We start from the raw sequence: 19,178 nt of genomic DNA on the forward strand, positions 1-19,178 counted from the left end.
TAACAGGAGGTTTAAGGAGAAAAATCCCTTTTAGAAAAGCTCTACAAAGCCTGTGGGACATAATGTTGTGATCTGCAAACCCGACATGAAAGTTCGAGATAACAGCCAACTGAACTTTGACCGTGGAAGATGAAGAGCCCGAGTGAAAGATTTCTGCTAAAAAATCCAAAACTGCATGAACAGGGGCAGTAAAGGGATCTATATTCTTTGATTTTGCCCAAAAAGAAAAGCGTTTCCACTTGCTGGTATAAATCCATCTAGTAGAGGATTTAAGGGAAGCGACTATGATATCCCTAACTGGGTTAGAGATCATAGGAAGCCTGGCTAAGGAAGGAAGTGGAGCAACCAAGCTGTGAGGTTGAGAGAAGGAATGGACCGATGCAGGTGACCCGATTGGTGGATCAGAAGGTCTGGCACGGGGTCCAGATGCCACGGCTGCACCAATAGGTGATGATGGAGGAACGGAAACCAAATTTGTCGAGGCCAATAGGGGGCAATGAGAATCATTTTGGCTCTCAAAACGGTGGCTTTCTGGAGTACTTGTGGAATCAAAGGAAAGGGAGGAAAGGCATAAAGAAGTCCCTGGGGCCAATCCTGGGTAAGAGCGTCTCTGGGGGGATGGCCTGGCAGTGGGAAGAGAGAAGAAGTCTGGGCATTTGCTGTTTTGGGGAGTAGCAAAAAGATCGCAACATGGGCGGCCCCATTCTAGAAAAATCTCCTCCACTATAGATTGTTTGAGAGACCACTCGTGAGGCATGAGAATAGCTCTGCTCAATCTGTCCGCTAAAATGTTGGTTTTCCCAGGGATATGCGTTGCTACCAGAAACCGATGAGAGGAGATCGCCCATTGCCAAAGTCTGAGAGCTTCTCGACACAAGGGGTAGGACTTGGTTCCGCCCTGTTTGTTGATATACCATACTACAGACATGTTGTCCGTGTGAACTGCAATTGTTCCCAAAGGAAGAAAGTCATTGAGGGCTTGCAACGTTAAAAGCACTGCTCTCATCTCTAGGACATTTATGTGCAGGTGGTATTCGAACGGTTGCCACGTCCCATGAACCATCCTGCCCTGATAATGACCCCCCCACCCGATCAGGGAGGCGTCTGTAGTGACTGTGGCTATCGGGGCCGGGGATACAAAGGGTCTGCCCTGATGAATCTGGGGAGAAGAAATCCACCAGGATAGGTGGTTTTTGCAAGCTTGCGTCACCAGGATCTGGTGACGCATGGGAAGTTGTTGGTAAGACCACTGGGTGAACAACATCCATTGAAGAAGACGCATGTAGAAGCGGGCCAAGGGAAGAAGAGTAATGGCCGCTACCATGAGGCCCAACACTTTCAGGACCAGTCTGGCTTGCACCTTTTTGCTGGCAAGAATGATCCGCACGTGACTTTGGATATCTGAGATTCTTTGGTCTGTGAGGGTTGCTGACATCCAAACAGTGTCTAAATTTGCGCCTATGAAAGTAATAGACTGGCAGGGCGATAAGGAGGATTTTTCGTAGTTGATCGAAATTCCTAACTGAGTGCAGAGATTTAGGGTGTAATCCCTGGCTTGGAGAAGTTGATGCCTGGTGGTGGCTGAAAGGAGCCAGTCGTCGAGATACGGAAACACCTGGAATCCTAGACGTCTCAGGTGAGCCGTGACCACTGCCATACATTTGGTGAACACTCTGGGGGCTGTAGTGAGACCAAAGGGCAGGGCTCTGAATTGAAAATGACTGGACCCCAGCCAAAAGCGGAGAAACTTTCTGGAGCTTCTGTGAATTTTTATGTGATAGTACGCATCCTGAAGGTCTATTGAGCACATCCAGTTGTCTTTGCCCATGAAGGGCAAAATTGATTGAAGTGTGATCATTCGAAATCTCGTCTTTTTCACAGACTTGTTGAGTCTGCTGAGATCCAATATTGGTCTCCAATCTCCCGTCTTTTTGGGGACCAAAAAGAACCTTGAGTAGATTCCGGGCTCTGAATGGTCTGTTGTAACTGGCTGAATGGCCCTTTTCTGTAGAAGCTTTGATACTTCTAACTTTGCGATTTCCCTTAGACCGGGTGACACATCTGGAAGGGAATTTTTGTGAGTAAAGGGACTTTCCTCGAAAGGAATTCTGTAACCCTCGGTTATGATCGACTGTACCCATCTGTCTTGTGATAGGGAACGCCAGGCTTGTGGGTACAGCGATAATCTTCCCCCGACTGCCTCCAAGGATGGACAGTCGGGCAACACCTCAGGGATGCTGGAAGGGCTTGTCAGAGAGAGGCTCTCTGCTTCCTTGGTTTTGTGGACCCCCCCTGCCTCTAGGGCGGCGTCTATTATTATTACCCCCTCTGCCTCTAGGGGTAAACTGACCACGTGTATCCGGCGTGACTCCTTGGGATTTGCGGAACCACATCTTTCCACCCTTCTGTCCCTTGGGGTAAGGTCTAGAAAGGGTGGAAAAACGGACCACTACGGCAGAAAGAGTCTTGCCGTCCTGCTCACACCTGGTCAATGTATCCATCACTTGAGGACCAAACAAAGTTGACCCATCAAAGGGAGAGTTTGTGAAGGACACCTTGAAGGGATCTGCAAAATTACAGAGCCGCATCCAGGATTGACGTCTCAGAGCCACTCCTGTACCTGCGGCTCTACTCGCTCCATCTGCTGCATACAAAATCAGCCGCATGGAGGAGTTGGTTATGGAGTTAAGGATTCCTAGCTGAGAAGCAATCTTGTCTTGTGCCTCCGGAGCTGCAGGATCCTGTACTACTTCACCTAGTTCTTTAAGGATGTCCCTTTGGAGTCTGGTGAAGTGACACAAATAATTCAGCGAATGCATGGCAAAGGTCGCTGAGGAGAACATCCGCTTACCATACCTGTCCATGGTCCTAGAATCCTTATTAGGAGGATGGACCAGTACGGAAGGATCTGCAAGTTCCTTTTTAGTGGCGGCCGTCACCACCATGGCATCAACAGGGACACCTTTTGTAAGGAATTGCTGTTCAGAAGGGGCTGCAATAAATTTAGAAGGCCTCCTGGGAACTGGCTCTACGGAATCAGGAGAAGCCCAAGCCTTTCGAGCAATTACCTGCATGAGGGGGTCAAAAGGCGGAGACACCCAGGAGGTGGAGGGTCGAGAACCAAATGCCTTTAGGTATACCGTCTCATCATCGGAGGGATTAATGGAGGGCCAGTTTCCCCCTCTGTTTCAGGAGTTCTAGGATGTCTGAAAAGGAGACATCCTCAGAGGGGGATCTTGGGGATCCCTCCGACTCATCTAAGTCGGTATCCGAAGTAATAGACTCAGGGGAGTCCAGGTGCTTCCTCTTACAACTCCTCTTGCGCGGAGGATCTCCTGATGGATCAGGAGAATCCTCGGAAGAGGGGGTTCCCCCCAGTGGGGAAACCTGAGGCGGTGGATCTCTCGGTCCGGGAGCAAGAGAGCGGGAAGAGATATCAACAGGCACCGTAGAGGGAGGAGCTAAAGGAATAGACTGCTGACTGAGCCCAGGGGCCAGCACACTCCTCATCACCTCAAAGGCTCCCCTCCCAGGGAGATCCGAGAGAACCCGTTCCGAAGAAACTGGGACTCCCAGGCCCAACGAAAGGGAAGGCTCCGAGGCAGATGTCGGAGCCGAGCTCACCAAGGCCGAAGCTCCAAGGGGAAGAGCGGGGTCGGACAAGGGTCCGATGCCACTCACCCCCTCGGAGCAGACCAGGGAAGCCCGGCCACAGAATCCCTCCAAGGAAGGTCTCGAGGAGGAGATAAGAGTAGATGCTGAAGGCGCAGAAGGGGGGAGTATCTGGCCCTCAGCCATAGCAGAAACTATTCCCGTAGACTCCAGCTCCAAACTCTGGGGTAGAGTCGAAGGAGGAACTTGAAGAGGGTGTGGACTAATAGTCGTCTGTTGAGACGGACTATGAAGCATTTGGGCTAGTGCCTGTGATTTTAATAATCTGCTTACCACCCTCTCTAAATCATGGTCTGACAACCTGGAAGACCTAGATGATCGGCTCCGATGGCTCAGCTCCGAAAGAAGAGGTGAGGCCGGAGCCGACAGTATCGGTTCCAAAGAGGGAGACCTGGACCTCTTCCTCGAAGGAACCATCACAGCCGATGAAACCATGGATCCAGATGGAGCCGATAACTTTTCGGCTCCGAGTGTAGGTATAGATGTATCGGCTCTGGCTGGAGCCGATACAGGCAAAGAAATCATGGCGTCGGAGCCGGTCGGCGCCGACACCGAAGCCCGAGCCACATGGATGTCGGAGCCAGTCGGAGCCGACACCAAAGTGACCTTCAAAGTATCGGCACCGATAGCCATCGGTGCCGATGATTTCTCCAAGCTAAGATTGGTCCCAGCCGGAGCCGATCTCGACTCCGAAGGAGTCGGAGCCAAGGCCGAAGGCTTAGGTACAGAAGCCTGGGCCTTGGTAGTCTTAGAGGGCTTACCCGGAGCCGATTTTGCCGGGGAGCCCTCCGGTTTAAGAAGTCCTCTTAAAATAAGTTTGTTCCTCCTTTCCTGCAGGACTCTCTGGCTAAAAGAGTGACAAATTGCACAGGAGTCCTGCAGGTGGAGAGGTCCCAGGCAGTATATACAAGAAGTGTGACCATCTGTCAGAGACATCTTCTGACAGCACGAGTCACACTTCTTGAAGCCTGAGACCCTCTGTTCTTTAGACATAGTGCTTTCCAAACAAACACTACACACACAGTCCCGAACCAGACAAACTAAAGTTAAAGTATTGAGAAGTAAAAACTCTCACACACACACCCTGATAGGGGGGGGGGATGGGAGGGAATTAAGGCCTGACTAAAAAGGTAAAGAAGGAAATATAAAGTTAGTCAGAAAAAGCCTCACAATTATCTATAAAAGATAGAACTTTAAAGAAAATAGAAAATTTTTCTGATTGGGGCTAAAAGTTTAGTAATAATAAACACTTACCAGGAGCTGGTAAAAGGAGGACCTCATCAGCGAAGCGGCAAACGAGATCTGGGTACTTACCGCCTTGCATCATGGGATATGGGGCTGCCTCGAGCTGGTAAAAGTGACTCTCGAGCTTAGCAAGTGCCGAGTCGGAGCCGAGGATCGGCTCCGAACCCATCAAGCAAGAATGAAGGCGAGATTGACAACTTAACATTTACCAATTTCAGCTAACTGGTTCGATCAAAAGGTGGAAAATTATTTTGATTTTCTACATTTTGATAGTAAAGACACACACACACATTATACATATATATATAATATAGGTCAATTTCATTTGACTGAACCAGTCCAAGGTCAAATATAAAACTATAACAAAATAAGTTCAATCATAAACAATGGCGAAAAAAAAGTAATATCGAGAGAGCAAAACTATTTCCTCTCTTGATATTAAACTTAAGCCCGCAGTAACACTAGCCTCAAATTTGTCCGAATAGTGACAGTGTTATGGGAAGGTTTTAATGATGTCAAGGTGTAGGATTACAGTTAGGGATAGTACCCATTACTAAACCACCTTAGTAATTGGTGCTAATCCTAACCCTACCACTGCCTTTCCCCTCAACCCTAACCCCACACCTTACTATCATTAAAATCTGCCCATAATACTCCAGTACACAAGACAGACTCAGACTCACAAACAACACTACAGCTATTCTCTAACTTAACTTTTACCCTGAAACTCACACACAAACACTCATCCTTCACTCATCCCCGACCGTAAACTTACCACACAGGCACACACACAGATACACACACACACACACACACACACACACACACACACACACACACACACACACACACACACACACACACACACACACATACACACACAGACACGTGCTTTCAGCTCCACAACCCCACTTACCTGAATTGATATGTCTACCATTCGGCCATCCTTCCCGCTAATAATAAATCACACCCTTGTATTTGCTGAACAAACGTGCATTCAGTAAAACACAGGTAACTATATATATATATATATATATATATATATATATATATATATATATATATATAAAAATAAGCAAGAAAATAAATACACACTCACATACGTACACACACACACACACACACACACACACACACACACACACACACACACACACACACACACACACTGACTGATACTGCATAAACCTGGAGAGGGAAAAGGTGAGGAAAATGGAACACTCATTTTCATGCTGTTTTTCAAGTTTAGCAGTCATTAACATTCGATATTTTGAGAAAGTATAGTTGTGTACACTTACCATAAATGTAGATGTTCGAGTGTATTCACTGTTGCAGTCATCACATTTGGGTTGACTCCCAAAGCTGAAGAAAAGGGTGGAGGCAGTCAAGAAGACTGGGGGCTGGCTAGGATGCCCTGCAAGACTGCAGTGGGAAAGCCTGCACTGGATTTGGAGAAGAGAGGCAGGTGGTAATGCTTGGTGAAGGTATGAACTGATTTCCATGTTGCAGCCTCCAGGATGTCCCTGGTGGGGACCCCTCTGAGGAAAGCTGCAGAGGTGGAGGTTGCGCTGGTAGAATGTCTCCTGACCCCCCTTAGGGGGAGGTTTCCCATGTTGCTTGTAGCAGAAATGGATGCAGTGTGCTATCTATTTGGAAATGGTTTGTTTGGATATGGCTTTGCCCTCTGCTCCTGCAGCAAAGCTGACTAACAGTTGATCAGTCTTTCTAAATGGTTTAGTCCTGTCTAGACAGAATGTGAGCTGTCTGTGCACATCTAGAGTGCAGCATCCTTTCCCCCTTGTTTTGTGGGTTAGGGAAAAAGGTGGGCAAACAAATGGATTGGTTGAGAGCCATACTGGACACCACTTTTGACATGAAGGATGGGTTAGTCCTGAGGGAGACCCCATCAGCATGGAAAATGATGAAGGGCTCTACAGCCATTAGTGCTTGTAGCTTGGATAATCTTCTTGCTGAAGTGATGGCCAGAAGCAAGGCGGTCTTCCATGAGAGAAACTTTAACTCTGCTGAAGCTGCTGGTTCAAAGGGGGGCAGTAGAGCCCCTGGGCAGAGGAGGGGTATGAAAGCTGTTAGTGCGTGTTGGACAGCTAACATCTCTTTTTGGTTGATGTGCAGATGTATTTGATGTGGGCTCCATTGGCCCTGTATGCACCTGCCGTCCAGGTGTGCACCCCAAGCATAGTCTGATGTGTCTGTCTGTGGTGAGAGTCTGGAGGGCGTGGGGTTGTGAGAAGGGTAGTCCCTTGTTGTTGTTGCATGCTGGTGAACAAGGTATCATTGGTATAAGAGTTTCCAGGTCTTGACAGTGTTGACACCAAAGGCTTTTTAGGTACCATTGTAGTTTCCTCATATGCAGTCTGGCATATGGAATGAGTAGAATGCAAGGAGCCATGACCCCAGAGCTTGCAGGATTTTCCTTGCGGATATCTGGGGTCTGATGGCTAGTTGATAGAAACAGACTGTCAGGTAGGTTTGCTTTTCTGGTGCAAGGAATGCCATCTGGGATGCTGTGCCCAGGCTTGCTCTCAGGAATATAATTTTTTGGGTGGGTACTAGTTTGGATTTCTTTTCATTGATAGTATACCCTAGGCAGGTCAGTAGGTCCTTTACAAAGGCCATGTGATTAAGCAGCTTTTCCTGACTGTCTGCCTGAATTATGGGTAAATTTGAATATTTCTTTGCCTGCAAAAAGCAATGGCAGGACCTGATCGGGATGTGTAGGTAGGCCTCTTTTAGGTCTAGGGTGGCTAACCAAGCATCCTTGGAGAGCACAGGTAGTTGCTGGAGGGTGCGCATTTTGAATTTTGTTATCACCAGAAAGGTGTTTAGAATGGATAGATCGAGGATGGGGTGCCAGGTGCCCTCTTTTCTGGGTACCAGGAAGAGTCTGGAGTAGAAACCTTGGCCTATCTGTTCTGCAGGAACATGCTCTATTGCCCTCATAGAGAGTAGGGAAATTACTTGCTTTTTGGCCTCTGCCCACTGGTTTGGGGGAAGATCTGGGAACCCTTTTGGGGTTGGTAGAGTGTGGAAATAAAATTTGTCTTTAAGCAAGGGTGCGTCCAATAATTTGGATTTGGCATGGTCTGGCAAGGGCTGTTCATTAAGCCAAGCATGCCTTCTAAGGACAGAACCAGTGACTGCTGCCCTGCAAGATGCTTCTAGGGTGTCAAAACCACACTGTAAGGTGTGCTTAGTTACTTGACTTGCAGAATGCATTAACTCTTGTAACTCTATTTTCTGCACAAGCAGGAAAAGAAGATATTTTTTTTGTTTGAGGAGTTCCATGGTATGTTGCTGAAATTTTAGCATATGGAACTGACAATTTAGTGCTCTAATAGCAAGAGTAGCAGAGGTGTATACTTTTTTACCCCATATGTCTAATGCTCGGGAATCCCCATCTGAGGAGGTTGGATTCTTAGCAGAAGTTGTTTTAATTCTTTTAGGCCCTTGAGAAATAACCTCAGAATCAGCAGTATGATTTTTGAAAAGAAATTTGTGAGAGTCAGGGATTCTATAGTACCTGTCAGGTTTCCTGGGAGCAGGAGGGAGGGTGTCAGGAGTCAAATTAGATTCCATGAAAACATCATCCACGACATCCAAGACAGGAGGAATGGCCAGAGGTCTGTGCTGTGGAAGATCTAATAATTCCCTGAGTCTCTTTTTAAACTGAGGGTAGTCCTGACATTCCCATTGGAAATGCTCCCTTAAAGTATGTAGGGTTTCCACAAAGGAAAAGTCCTCGGGTGGAAAGGTTGAAGGAATGGATTCCTCTGCATCAGAATCCTCATAAGCAGAGAGGGGTTGCATGTCTTCATATTCAGATGCCTCAGAGTCATTGGACTCCTGTTCAGATAAAACTACTGGGGACAAATCTCTTTTTCTTTTGGAAGGGGTAGCTTGGGTTTCCCTGATCAGCATTATAAGGTCTTCCGCCATTTTAAGCATTTGAGACTGAGGCAAGGAAGCAGGTGCCTGAGATTGGGTCGTCGGTTTCTTGGGTGTGGTTCATACCCTGGGCCTTAGAAATTTGGTAGTTTTCGAAAGAATGGTAAATGCAAAAGAAGTCAGTCTGTGTCGAGAATCGGTAGTGCGAAGTACTTCATTGGAAGCCGGTGCCTGCTCAGTGGCTCCAGACCCATCGAAGGTAGAGACATCCGCAGGATCCTTAGTCGATGAAGAGTCTCGCGACATACCGGTCTCCAAAGGGTCTCGGTAGTGGCCTGTGAATCCACAGAAGCAGGCATCAGGGTCTGCGAATGTGCCTCACTGAGGTCCAGAGAACTGATGACTAGCTTAACGGAAGTATCGTTGGTAGGTTTGGACCTGTGAGGTCTGTCTCTGTCTTTATCCTTAAGTTATTTTCAGAAGATTTGCTGTCGGATGGCTTATCAAAGCCATATCGGAATTCGATGACTGACAGCAAAAATATCTAGTTACAATAAGGTCCCGACTATGTATAGTTCTGGCTTTGAACAAAGCACAAAAGCGTCAGTGGGGAATGTCGTGGTCGGGGCCTACGCAAGTGACACAGTAAGAATGAAAGTTTCGGTGTGGTATTTGCTTTCCACAGGCAAGACTATTGTTAACTTGTTCTGACATTGGTTAGGGCAAGAAAAAAGAATCCCCAACGGGGTACTTAGCTTTAGAAGACGTGAACTTCAATTCAGAAAATGAAAACTCAGGTAGTGGCCAACCTGCACTCGTGCGAACTGCTTCTGCTTCGGGCTCCTCGACAAGAAGACTGATGTAATGGCGTTGGCTGCCTTACTTTATACTACTGATGACCTGACGTAAGTCCTGGAGCGATGGCAACTGACACAGAAATACTAAGCCTCTGGTATTCGGGCTGAATGAGGGCTACCCTGACAGGGATAGCCCAAATGTGATGACTGCAACAGTGAAACACGAAGAACATATAATCACCTATCCAGTGAAATACAATAGGCCTACCAAACTGTATTCTTAGCAAGAACCTATAAACATGATTTCCTTCTACATACATCAGATCATAATGAATTAAAAGATTTTAGTTTTAGTTATATTATTTCATTATCATAATATTGTGTCTCAGGAATACTTTTAATTAATGTAAGGCTATCCAATGGCTACTGCAGTCACCATAAGGTTATTCACTCTGTGGAGCAGAAAATTTGTATGCATTTTTGTCTGTGTACTGGGGGAAGAGAGAGTGCCCAGTAAGGTAGCCGCAGTGGCTAAAACAGGGTACACCTGGGTTATGTCCAAGGTGGTACTGAAGGGAGCGTACATGATGAGCAGGTGCTGTTTTGAACACTGTATACTAAGACATGTGTCATGCCACTGGCAGTGTATGAAAAGCAAGTATGTTTGATGTACAGCAGACATTATATTCATGAAGAATGTGTCTGGTAATACTGAATGATCACTTAAGAGTTCACGTCTTTCTGTAGGTCTTGGAGATACAGGGTCTCAAAGTGCGACTTGCATGGAAATGCATTTGGGTGTTTTAAGGAAGTGCTTAAACTCCAGATGTGCATTGTTTTGCACTGCTGTAATTAGGCAGCTTATGTAAAACAGGTCATACGAAGTGAAGATTAATACATACCAACTGGGTTTTCCATGTAATCAAGCAAACCAACAATGCATTAGATTTACTACATGCAAAAGGATCTGCCACCCTAACTAGAAATGGATTTGGTATCAAAAGCATTGACAGATTAGAGTAAGTAGCTCTGAGTTTTTTCTAAGCTTAAAATTCAACTGTATCATTGTGAGTGGAAGCCTTACATATAATAATACTCTGGTCCAGGGCTACTTAGCGGGATATTCAAAGCCAATTAGTTTGTGAACAGGCAGTTGAGATTTACAAAACTTATAGATCTTAATACTGAGGCAGTGATACATGTAAGGGCTGGGGGACAGGACTGCAACGGATGCCTGGTGGTAGCGTTTGTGCTAGGTAATGGGAGCATATGGCATGTTCTGACAAGTCCAAATTATTGTTTTCATAAACGGAAGGTATATTGCTTAGATTTAAGAATATGTAAATGTGTTTTCATGTGTAGCGGAAACTGGGGGGGGGGGGGTGGAATTCATAAAGGATTTGATAATATAATTGTTTACTCTTCCACTCTGGCATATATAATTCTTAACTATCAGTCTGGTATGTGAAAGTTCATGCCTATCTCTATCTTATGTTTTTTTTTTTTTTTTTACATGTCTCTATTATCTAAACATGTCTTAAAGTATGTATGATTGTGTACAGACTGTGGCTAGGGCCTCAGCTTCTGCTATTGTTTCAGAAGGTATGCCTGGGTATGAATTCAGAAGTTTTCTGCTGAAATAATGCCTGAATTTCTGGATTCAGTTTTATAGAAACGATTTTATTTGGACTTCTGTTACTCAGGTCCATGAAAAAAAAATCTTTAAAGAGTTAAATTATTTTACAGAGTTTCTAACATTTTTCACATCTTCCTCCTGTCAAATCTTCTAGTTCTTCTTTCACCCATACTAAACAAAAAGAGATGGTTGATGGGAACAATAACAAACAAGAATCTCTCCAATAAAGGGACAGTATACAACTTCAGGGCGTCTATGCTAGCATACATTTCTTCTCGCTTTCTCCACCAGGTCATTCTGTAAAAACCTGTCTCAAGAACTGTCTCTGTTCATTCCTCATTTGGTAAGATTGTGACAGACTAGTTAAAGGTCGTTCAATATGAATACAGTTGGATCTAGATAAAAAATACTTCCAGGGGAGTTCCTTTCCTCTCTACGAACCAAAGAGATTTTTTCCTCAGGTTCTTCAGCTTTCCTCACCATATGACTCATAGAACCAGTGCTATTTATTCAAGGGGAAAATGCTTCCATTCCATAATGCTCCTAGTATTAAAGAAAGCCTTCTATGAGACCAGTTTTAAATCTTTCCTTCCTATTTCCGTGTCTCAGCATTAACCTTTTGGTTACCTGCAGCTTTGAGCATGTTTGTAAAGTGTCTAGCTCCAGCCATAGCCTATTGCAGGCTGAATGGCACTTACTTTTTTCTTCCATATTTGAATGACTTGCTTATCTTTGCAGAGTCTTCTCCCAGATGTCAAAAGTCCTTCATACGGGTTTCAACTCTTCTGACAAATCTGGGATTTTAGATATTAGACAAAAATTCAGAAGTCCTCCTTGACCATTTCACACTGGCTTGCCTTTTAGTATGTCTGGAGCTAGACACCTGACCTAAACACCTTACCTACTTGGATTCTAATACCTTTTAGGAACATCTTTTTAAAGGAGCTGCAGCAAGTAATAAAGGAGGCAAGTAACCCTGCTACTAGAAAATCTTACCTTGACACGTTGAGAAATGTTCTAGTTGGTGCCTATCCAATAATCATGACCTGCTATCTGGGATTGTATGACTGGTACTCAGTTACGTTTGACAGTTACAACCCTCTGGCCATCAAACTACTTTGTGAAGGTACATCTTAGGCCACTTCAGTACATCTACCCATGGATCCTTCTCTCTTTTTTTTTTCAATGTTTCTCAGTAAAATAGTTTCTAATAGGAGTGTTTCACCTGCAATCACCCTGCAAACAGGCTGCTACATCCTGGAATCTTAACTTTCTGCTGGAAGGGTTAACCACATCTCCATCCGAACTGGCACATCAGGCAGATTTTAAGTTCATTACATGAAAAACTGTTCTTCTCATTGGCTGGACATGTGCCAGATAAGTACCTGCGTTGCAAGTTCTCTTGGTGGGTTAACCCTATCTGGTCTGCTTTTGGGATATGGTATCAGTAAAAGCAAATCCCTCATTGGTTTACAGTTCTTTGAATCAGGCTATCTGTCTCCCAGTCTTCTATTCTAACCCTCAGAAGCATGGAGAGCGGATTACTCATCTTATAAACATGCAAAGGTAGTTCAGATTCAATCTTGACTGAACCAAGTCCTTTAAAAAAGCCAATCAGCTACTTATTTTGTATGGCGGGACAAAGAAAGGACAACAAGTGTCAAACAGATTATTTCCAGTTGTTTGTCCTTTATCACCTTTTGTTATACTCATCATGATAAACCACTTCTAGGCAGTATTAATGCACACTTATTTTGGACCTTGTCTTCTTTGGTGGCATACTGGAAATGGGTGGAGTATAGAATCTTTTTAGCAATGGTAACATGATCCTCTCTATATACATCTACAAGAAATTACATACTGGATTATTTTGTCTAGATCCAGGTCTGGCTTTACCAGGACCATTTTCCAGTGGCTCCAAGATCAATATTCTTTCTCATACCAAGTTGGATAGGCTTTAGTAATCAATGCATAAAGCATAAAAGCTACTGCAGTAGTAACAATGATGGCCATAGAACAGTTATGCAAGTTTCACTTAATCATATCAACAGATCTTTGAATTCTTCACTGTTGCAGTAGCTGCACCCACTCAACATCTTCTGGTAGTGTATATTACTACTGTTTGGAAATAGCTTGGTGGTTATTTCTTGTTTTATTTCAGGATAAGTATACTACTTAACTTTTGGCAAGAAAGATCTGAGGACTTTCCACTCTGACTGCTGATTTTCCGTCCTCAGGGCTGAACAATCAGCATCCACAGGTGTAGTGCAGGAGGGAGCAAGAGCTCTTGGAAACTGGCTGGTTGCTGTGTCTTGGTAAAAAACAAACCTTATAGCCTAAAGGCTACTGCAGGAGTAGGAATGATGAACATAGGCAGGTTTACTTTCACAGGTCTGCGCGAGTGCTACAGCAAATGAGAAACAGAAGACAGAGAAATCTATGCTAACTACAGTGGGATAACAGAAATAATATAAATTAATGTTTGCAGTTCTACTATGAAGTATTAGGTGAAAGCCAACAGCATTACATCTAATAACCAGTAGACATGGGAAGTTAAATGTGAAAAAAAAGATATGCAATATACTGGCTTTGCTACTTCTTTTGTGACTGTGGAGACTGATAGTTTGCAAATATGTAAATATTAGGTACAATGCAATGTATTTGTTTTGTCATAGTAAATGTAGTGGGCATACAGAGTAAGTGGCTGAATGAATATGTATTATTTAAGCAAAGGCAGAGAACAGTGACTAAAGCAAAGCTGTACATAACAAATATAAAGAAGGTACATCAGTCACTATTATTCACTTCAGAGAAATCTAACTTACAAATATTTTGTGTGACACTAGTGCAAAGAAATAATAAATATATATAGCATTATGGTCACTGTTCATAGAGATTTATCAACAACAGTTCACAGAGATTTATCAACAACAGTTCATACAGGTTATCTGATGCAAATAAGACCACTGGTGTAAACAATAATTACAGCTTTATCTGGTTATATGTTCATACTGTGACAGGTTTTAAATTGAGATGACTGGCAACCAGAATATCTAAGTACATTTGTGGAACAAAAACACAAAAATAATACTTTACCCTAGCATAGCATAGTTGGCAATTCCAACATTTAGAGAGATTTCCTTTTGGGGTGTTTGATTAAGCCAAACTTGACTCCAGAGAGGGAATTTATAATGGTTTTATTGAAGTTCATTCATTTCAATGGCAACTAAAACTTCAAACTGAGAACACCTACAGCCTCAATAACAATCTTAGTCTAAGATACATACTAAAATCTAGACACACTCCCTTTTCACCAGTATATTCCCATTATGTCTCATGTTTTCCTTACCAGTGTACATTGTGTCTATTTATTAAATATGGTGATGTATACATGATTCCTATCTTACTGTTTATTTTATTTTAGTGTTATCCCCTCAAAATTGATGTTTCTTGATATGTCTCATGATTGCTTTCAATATTTAAATCAATTCTTCAGACAACATGATGATTTAATCTAAATAAGTGTGCAACATTTTAGACAAAAGCACTAAATAAATTTACAAGGGAGTGAAAACTTTTTAAATTATACTTATAAGGCAAAATTAATCAAAATATGAATGAAATCAGCCTGAGCTATAAGTTACTGGAAACTCAGACACCTGATTTCCTAAAAAGAAGCAGTTATTATTTGATATGCAGATACACTCCAGAAAGGATTTACAAACAGAAAATCAAGTGTGATTAACTGAAAACATTTCTAGAATCATATCTGCATGCATTACACAACAGTGAACAATGTAACTTAGCTAAGTTTCTTCCTGAATGCTTATTAATCAAAAGGAAGGGTCAGAGAGTAACTTCACCTTCATTTTACACGTCAAAATAAATGTAAATGCTTGTCACAATCACTTTGTCATAAGGGAGTCCTACAAGCTTCCTTAACAGATCATTCACTAGCTGGTATCTACAGCTAGCTCTGCATAAATCTAACCAAGTTACAATTCAATGAAGATTCAACAGAAGAAAACACTTGCGTCAATTTAATAAGACCCTATTTTTTGTTTTTCTGTGTTTTTTCCTCACTGCACCTGCTGGCTATCAAGCCTCTCCCTATTGGCTATGCCCTTTCATTCTTCCGTTCTAGGTATTCCTCAGTGAGGGTGAGAGCTGTCCTGGGAGAAGAGTTGTTTGTTTCCCTGCGTCATCACAGGTGTTTACATACTGAGACCTTATCATTCTCCTGAGTAGAAGAATGGACAACCTGCATCATTGAGGGGCAACACTACCCTCCAAGCTGTGGGTGTATGCTTCTAGGCACTCATGATGACAGCTACTGCTGAAGTGGCTTGGTGAACAAAAGCCTGATCAGAACTATATCCTGCTGCACTATCCCACCTCCAACGGACTGTGGCAATGAATGGTCACAGCTTTCTTCATTTCTTCCTCAGACTGTCACGCCCATCCTTCTCCACCAAAACCAGAACTGTCTAAGCTACTGATTCATCTCTGGTTGCCTGGCCTTTATTCCACTAGCACACTAAAGCTCATAATGAGACTATTTCTGAAAAGTGTTTGCAAGCCTCCCCCCAACCTAAAGTTATGCATACCAACTTCACAGCCACACAACCATAGAGGAAAAGGAAATCACTTACAGCAAATACTCAGAAACTGCACTGGCAGAGAAATAATGGTGTTTAAAACAGATGGAATCCTGTTGACTTTATACAAGGTTAAGTATTGAGAAGCCTTGCAGTGATGCATTATGAAGAGTTAATTCGTATTTCTCTAGATGATATCTGAAGAACTGAAGATCATGGGGGCACATGTGCTCCACAGCCACAATCTAACAACACTATGTTTGGGCTGAATAATTTATGCATTGTCTGCTTATGGCACAGTGCAGAGACACTCAAGTGTTTCTCCCACTGTAGAGTGTCCCTTAGTGTAAAGAATTACATAATCTTTGCAACAGAAAATAGTAATACAAACAACTTCTGAGCAACAGAAAATCAATACTCACTGGAGCAAACACAATTCCACTTCTGGATTCTCTGGATACCTTTGCTCCCTGAATGTGAACAAAAAATCAGTGAAATGAAACATGTTAATTAAATTTGTAGTTATAGTGAGGTTTCTTATTATGCAGTGATCATATTTAAAAAGTATTCATTTATTTTCCATTACTGACTTTATCCTGCTCTGTGTTGTGATGGACCAGGAGCCAGCCCTGTCAGGTAATAAGTGAAAGGCATGAAACTAATGATGGAAAGGGTATCAGCCCACTGCAGGATGCACACAGACAGACACACAGACACAGACACACAAACAAACACACAAACAGAACTACCTTTAATTTGAAAGCCCACCAATTTAATCTATTGGCATAACTTTCAGATGCGGGATACAATGGAAACCCCCCAGTAAAAACCCATTTTGGGGACAGGGAGGATATGCAGATGCTGCAAAGAAAGCACCCCAACCAGGAACTGAACCAGATGACTTAGCTTGATGAGGTAGCACTGCCAAATGATGCACTGCCATGCTGTCTTACTCCTTACTAAAAATACTGGATTTATTTCCTATTCCAATGTCGACACTAAATCTCATTAGCTTTGTCTGGACAACTATCCTTAACATTTAGTGAAACTCTTAAGGCCATCAAATTACTAAAAGGAACATTTAGGTATGTACATCAAAACTGTCAGAATGACAGGAATCAACAGAAATGGGAAACTACAGACCATTCATCTTTTTGCTGATGGAACTGCAACTTGTGTGATGCATCACATTTCCTTTTATGAAAAACTGGTCCATTTCTTGCATGCCCACAATGGGTGAAATTTGACTGCACATTGCTTCTTGGAAACCTGATATCCTGCAAAAGAATGGTGATACAACTCAAGGTATCTACCAATAGAAAGATGTGACACCGCATGTCCTAGTCCTAAATCTGAATTAGTTCCCATCATTCTAATAATACAGATTCTCCTTCTGTTGTTTGCATACTGATTTATTCCCCAAACTACCAGCTCTAATGTTATGAGTTATTGATCCACAAGGCTGACATGGAAAAATGTTACCACTGCAAGTCAACCAAAGTACTAGTTTGGCTGCCCTTAAGGCTGATCTTGATGACTGGATGGGTAGAAACAAATTTACACTAGGGTTATCATATATGCTGTTGCTTGATTTAGAATGTGAGCAATAATAACTGTTTGAAATGGGTAACAAGAACTGTTAAGAGTATCTACTTAAAGGTGTGTGTGTGTGTGTGTGTGTGTGTGTGTGTGTGTGTGTGTGTGTATATATCTATATATATCTATATCTATATATCTATATCTATATCTATATATATATATATATATATATACACATATATATCTATATATATATATATATATATATATATATATATATATATATATATATACACATACATACATATATACATACATATAGGCATCTTACAGTCCCAGTTATTTTTTTTTATTTTTTTGATCCCCTCCCACATCATCCTGACAGCACTGCTACACATTGCCCTGTGTCCATGCCGAGTCTACCAGTTACTGCTAACCCCCCAGACTTCCTCCATATTTGCTGGGGCCAGCCGTGGAACCTAAGGGCACCCTGGGGATCTTGGCCATCCACATTTTATTTTGGGGGATTTTTTTCTTTGCTATGCCCTATCCATTTTTTCCCCACACCCTCCCCTCATTGGACCACACTTCCCTTAAAGGAGCATCATCAGCACACCCCCCCTTCGGGATGAGGCTGCCCATTCCTCCCTGTCAGTGGCTCAGATGTCCGAAATGCTAATCTAACCCAGGTTACGTGGGCCATAGTTAGAGCTTTATCTCTCTACACCATAGTGCTGGCTATCTCTTGTATAATACTATTCCTGCATTCCTAACAGTCTGGCATAAAAAGATACAGGAATCCATTTCTAAGGACTCCTTATTACCAAATATAAAAAAGATTTCAAGGTAATGGTATGTTTTGGATAGTGAGGTGACGTTTCTCAACTGACAGAGGTTCCCATTTGCAGGAATAAGGACAGAGAGGTGCAAGAAGGGGGAATGTCAGCTAGTAATCTAAGGATGGAAAAAAGACATTTCACACTCAAGAATCTCTACATAAGAAAAAAATGGGAATTGTGGGAACAATACATACAGGGGAGGAATGAGGTTTAAAAGAAGGGAGGATGAGATATGCAGTGTTTTCTGAAAATGAATGAGTTGGATTATAAGTGATGTATAATGTTTGCAACTGGGAGTGTGTCCACTATGGTTTGTGATGTTAAATGCATTGTGATGTTAAATGCATGTAACTAGGATTGTGTTGAAGTGATTTGTTTTCATTTATATAAATGTATGATTGACTATGTCATAAACGATGGTTTAATAAAGATGTTTCTTGTTTAAAAAAAAAAAAAAAGAATCTCTGCAACCATACCCAAACATGAGGGAAACACACTGCAAGTTGAACATACCAAAGGTTAGCACTTTCAATGATCACTATAATCCTCCAGAAAAACATGTTGAAAACTCTCCTGTGAGTGTTCCATATCTTTAGATATTAAAAAAGCAGGGTCTATATCACAATGTCGAACTAACAAAAGTTCGATCGTTGTAATATCGAACTCTAAAGTCCGAAACCCAGCAAAACCGGAAACACAGAACAGCTATTTTTTTCCCAGGGAAAAAAATTGTTGTTCCATAACAAAAAAAAAAAAAAAAAAAAAAAATGAACCTTAAACTTACACTAAAGCGGGGGGCTTTGCCCCCCATAACCTCCAACATGGGGCGCTGTGCCCTCTCACACCCCTCCTACTTAAATATACCAACTCCGAGATCGCACCACAGTGGAGAAAATAGCAAAGCCCCGAAAATGGCCCACCGATTTTATTCCCTGGGAAAAAAGTC

General features: G+C 42.7%; 1 protein-coding gene across 2 annotated transcripts in view; it reads right to left on the bottom strand.

Annotated features, from left to right (window-relative positions):
- METTL17 (methyltransferase like 17) overlaps window positions 1-19,178 on the bottom strand; it is a 760,923-nt gene that overhangs the window by 109,536 nt on the left and 632,209 nt on the right. For both annotated transcript variants that reach the window (XM_044058500.1, XM_044058499.1), the window contains one exon: window positions 16,277-16,324. In XM_044058500.1, the coding sequence (XP_043914435.1) occupies window positions 16,277-16,324 (48 nt within the window). The remainder of the gene's footprint in view (window positions 1-16,276; window positions 16,325-19,178) is intronic.

Source organism: Protopterus annectens, chromosome 16.part0, assembly GCF_019279795.1.
Source record: "Protopterus annectens isolate FY-2018-M chromosome 16.part0, PAN1.0, whole genome shotgun sequence".
NCBI classification, from domain to species: domain Eukaryota; kingdom Metazoa; phylum Chordata; order Ceratodontiformes; family Protopteridae; genus Protopterus; species Protopterus annectens.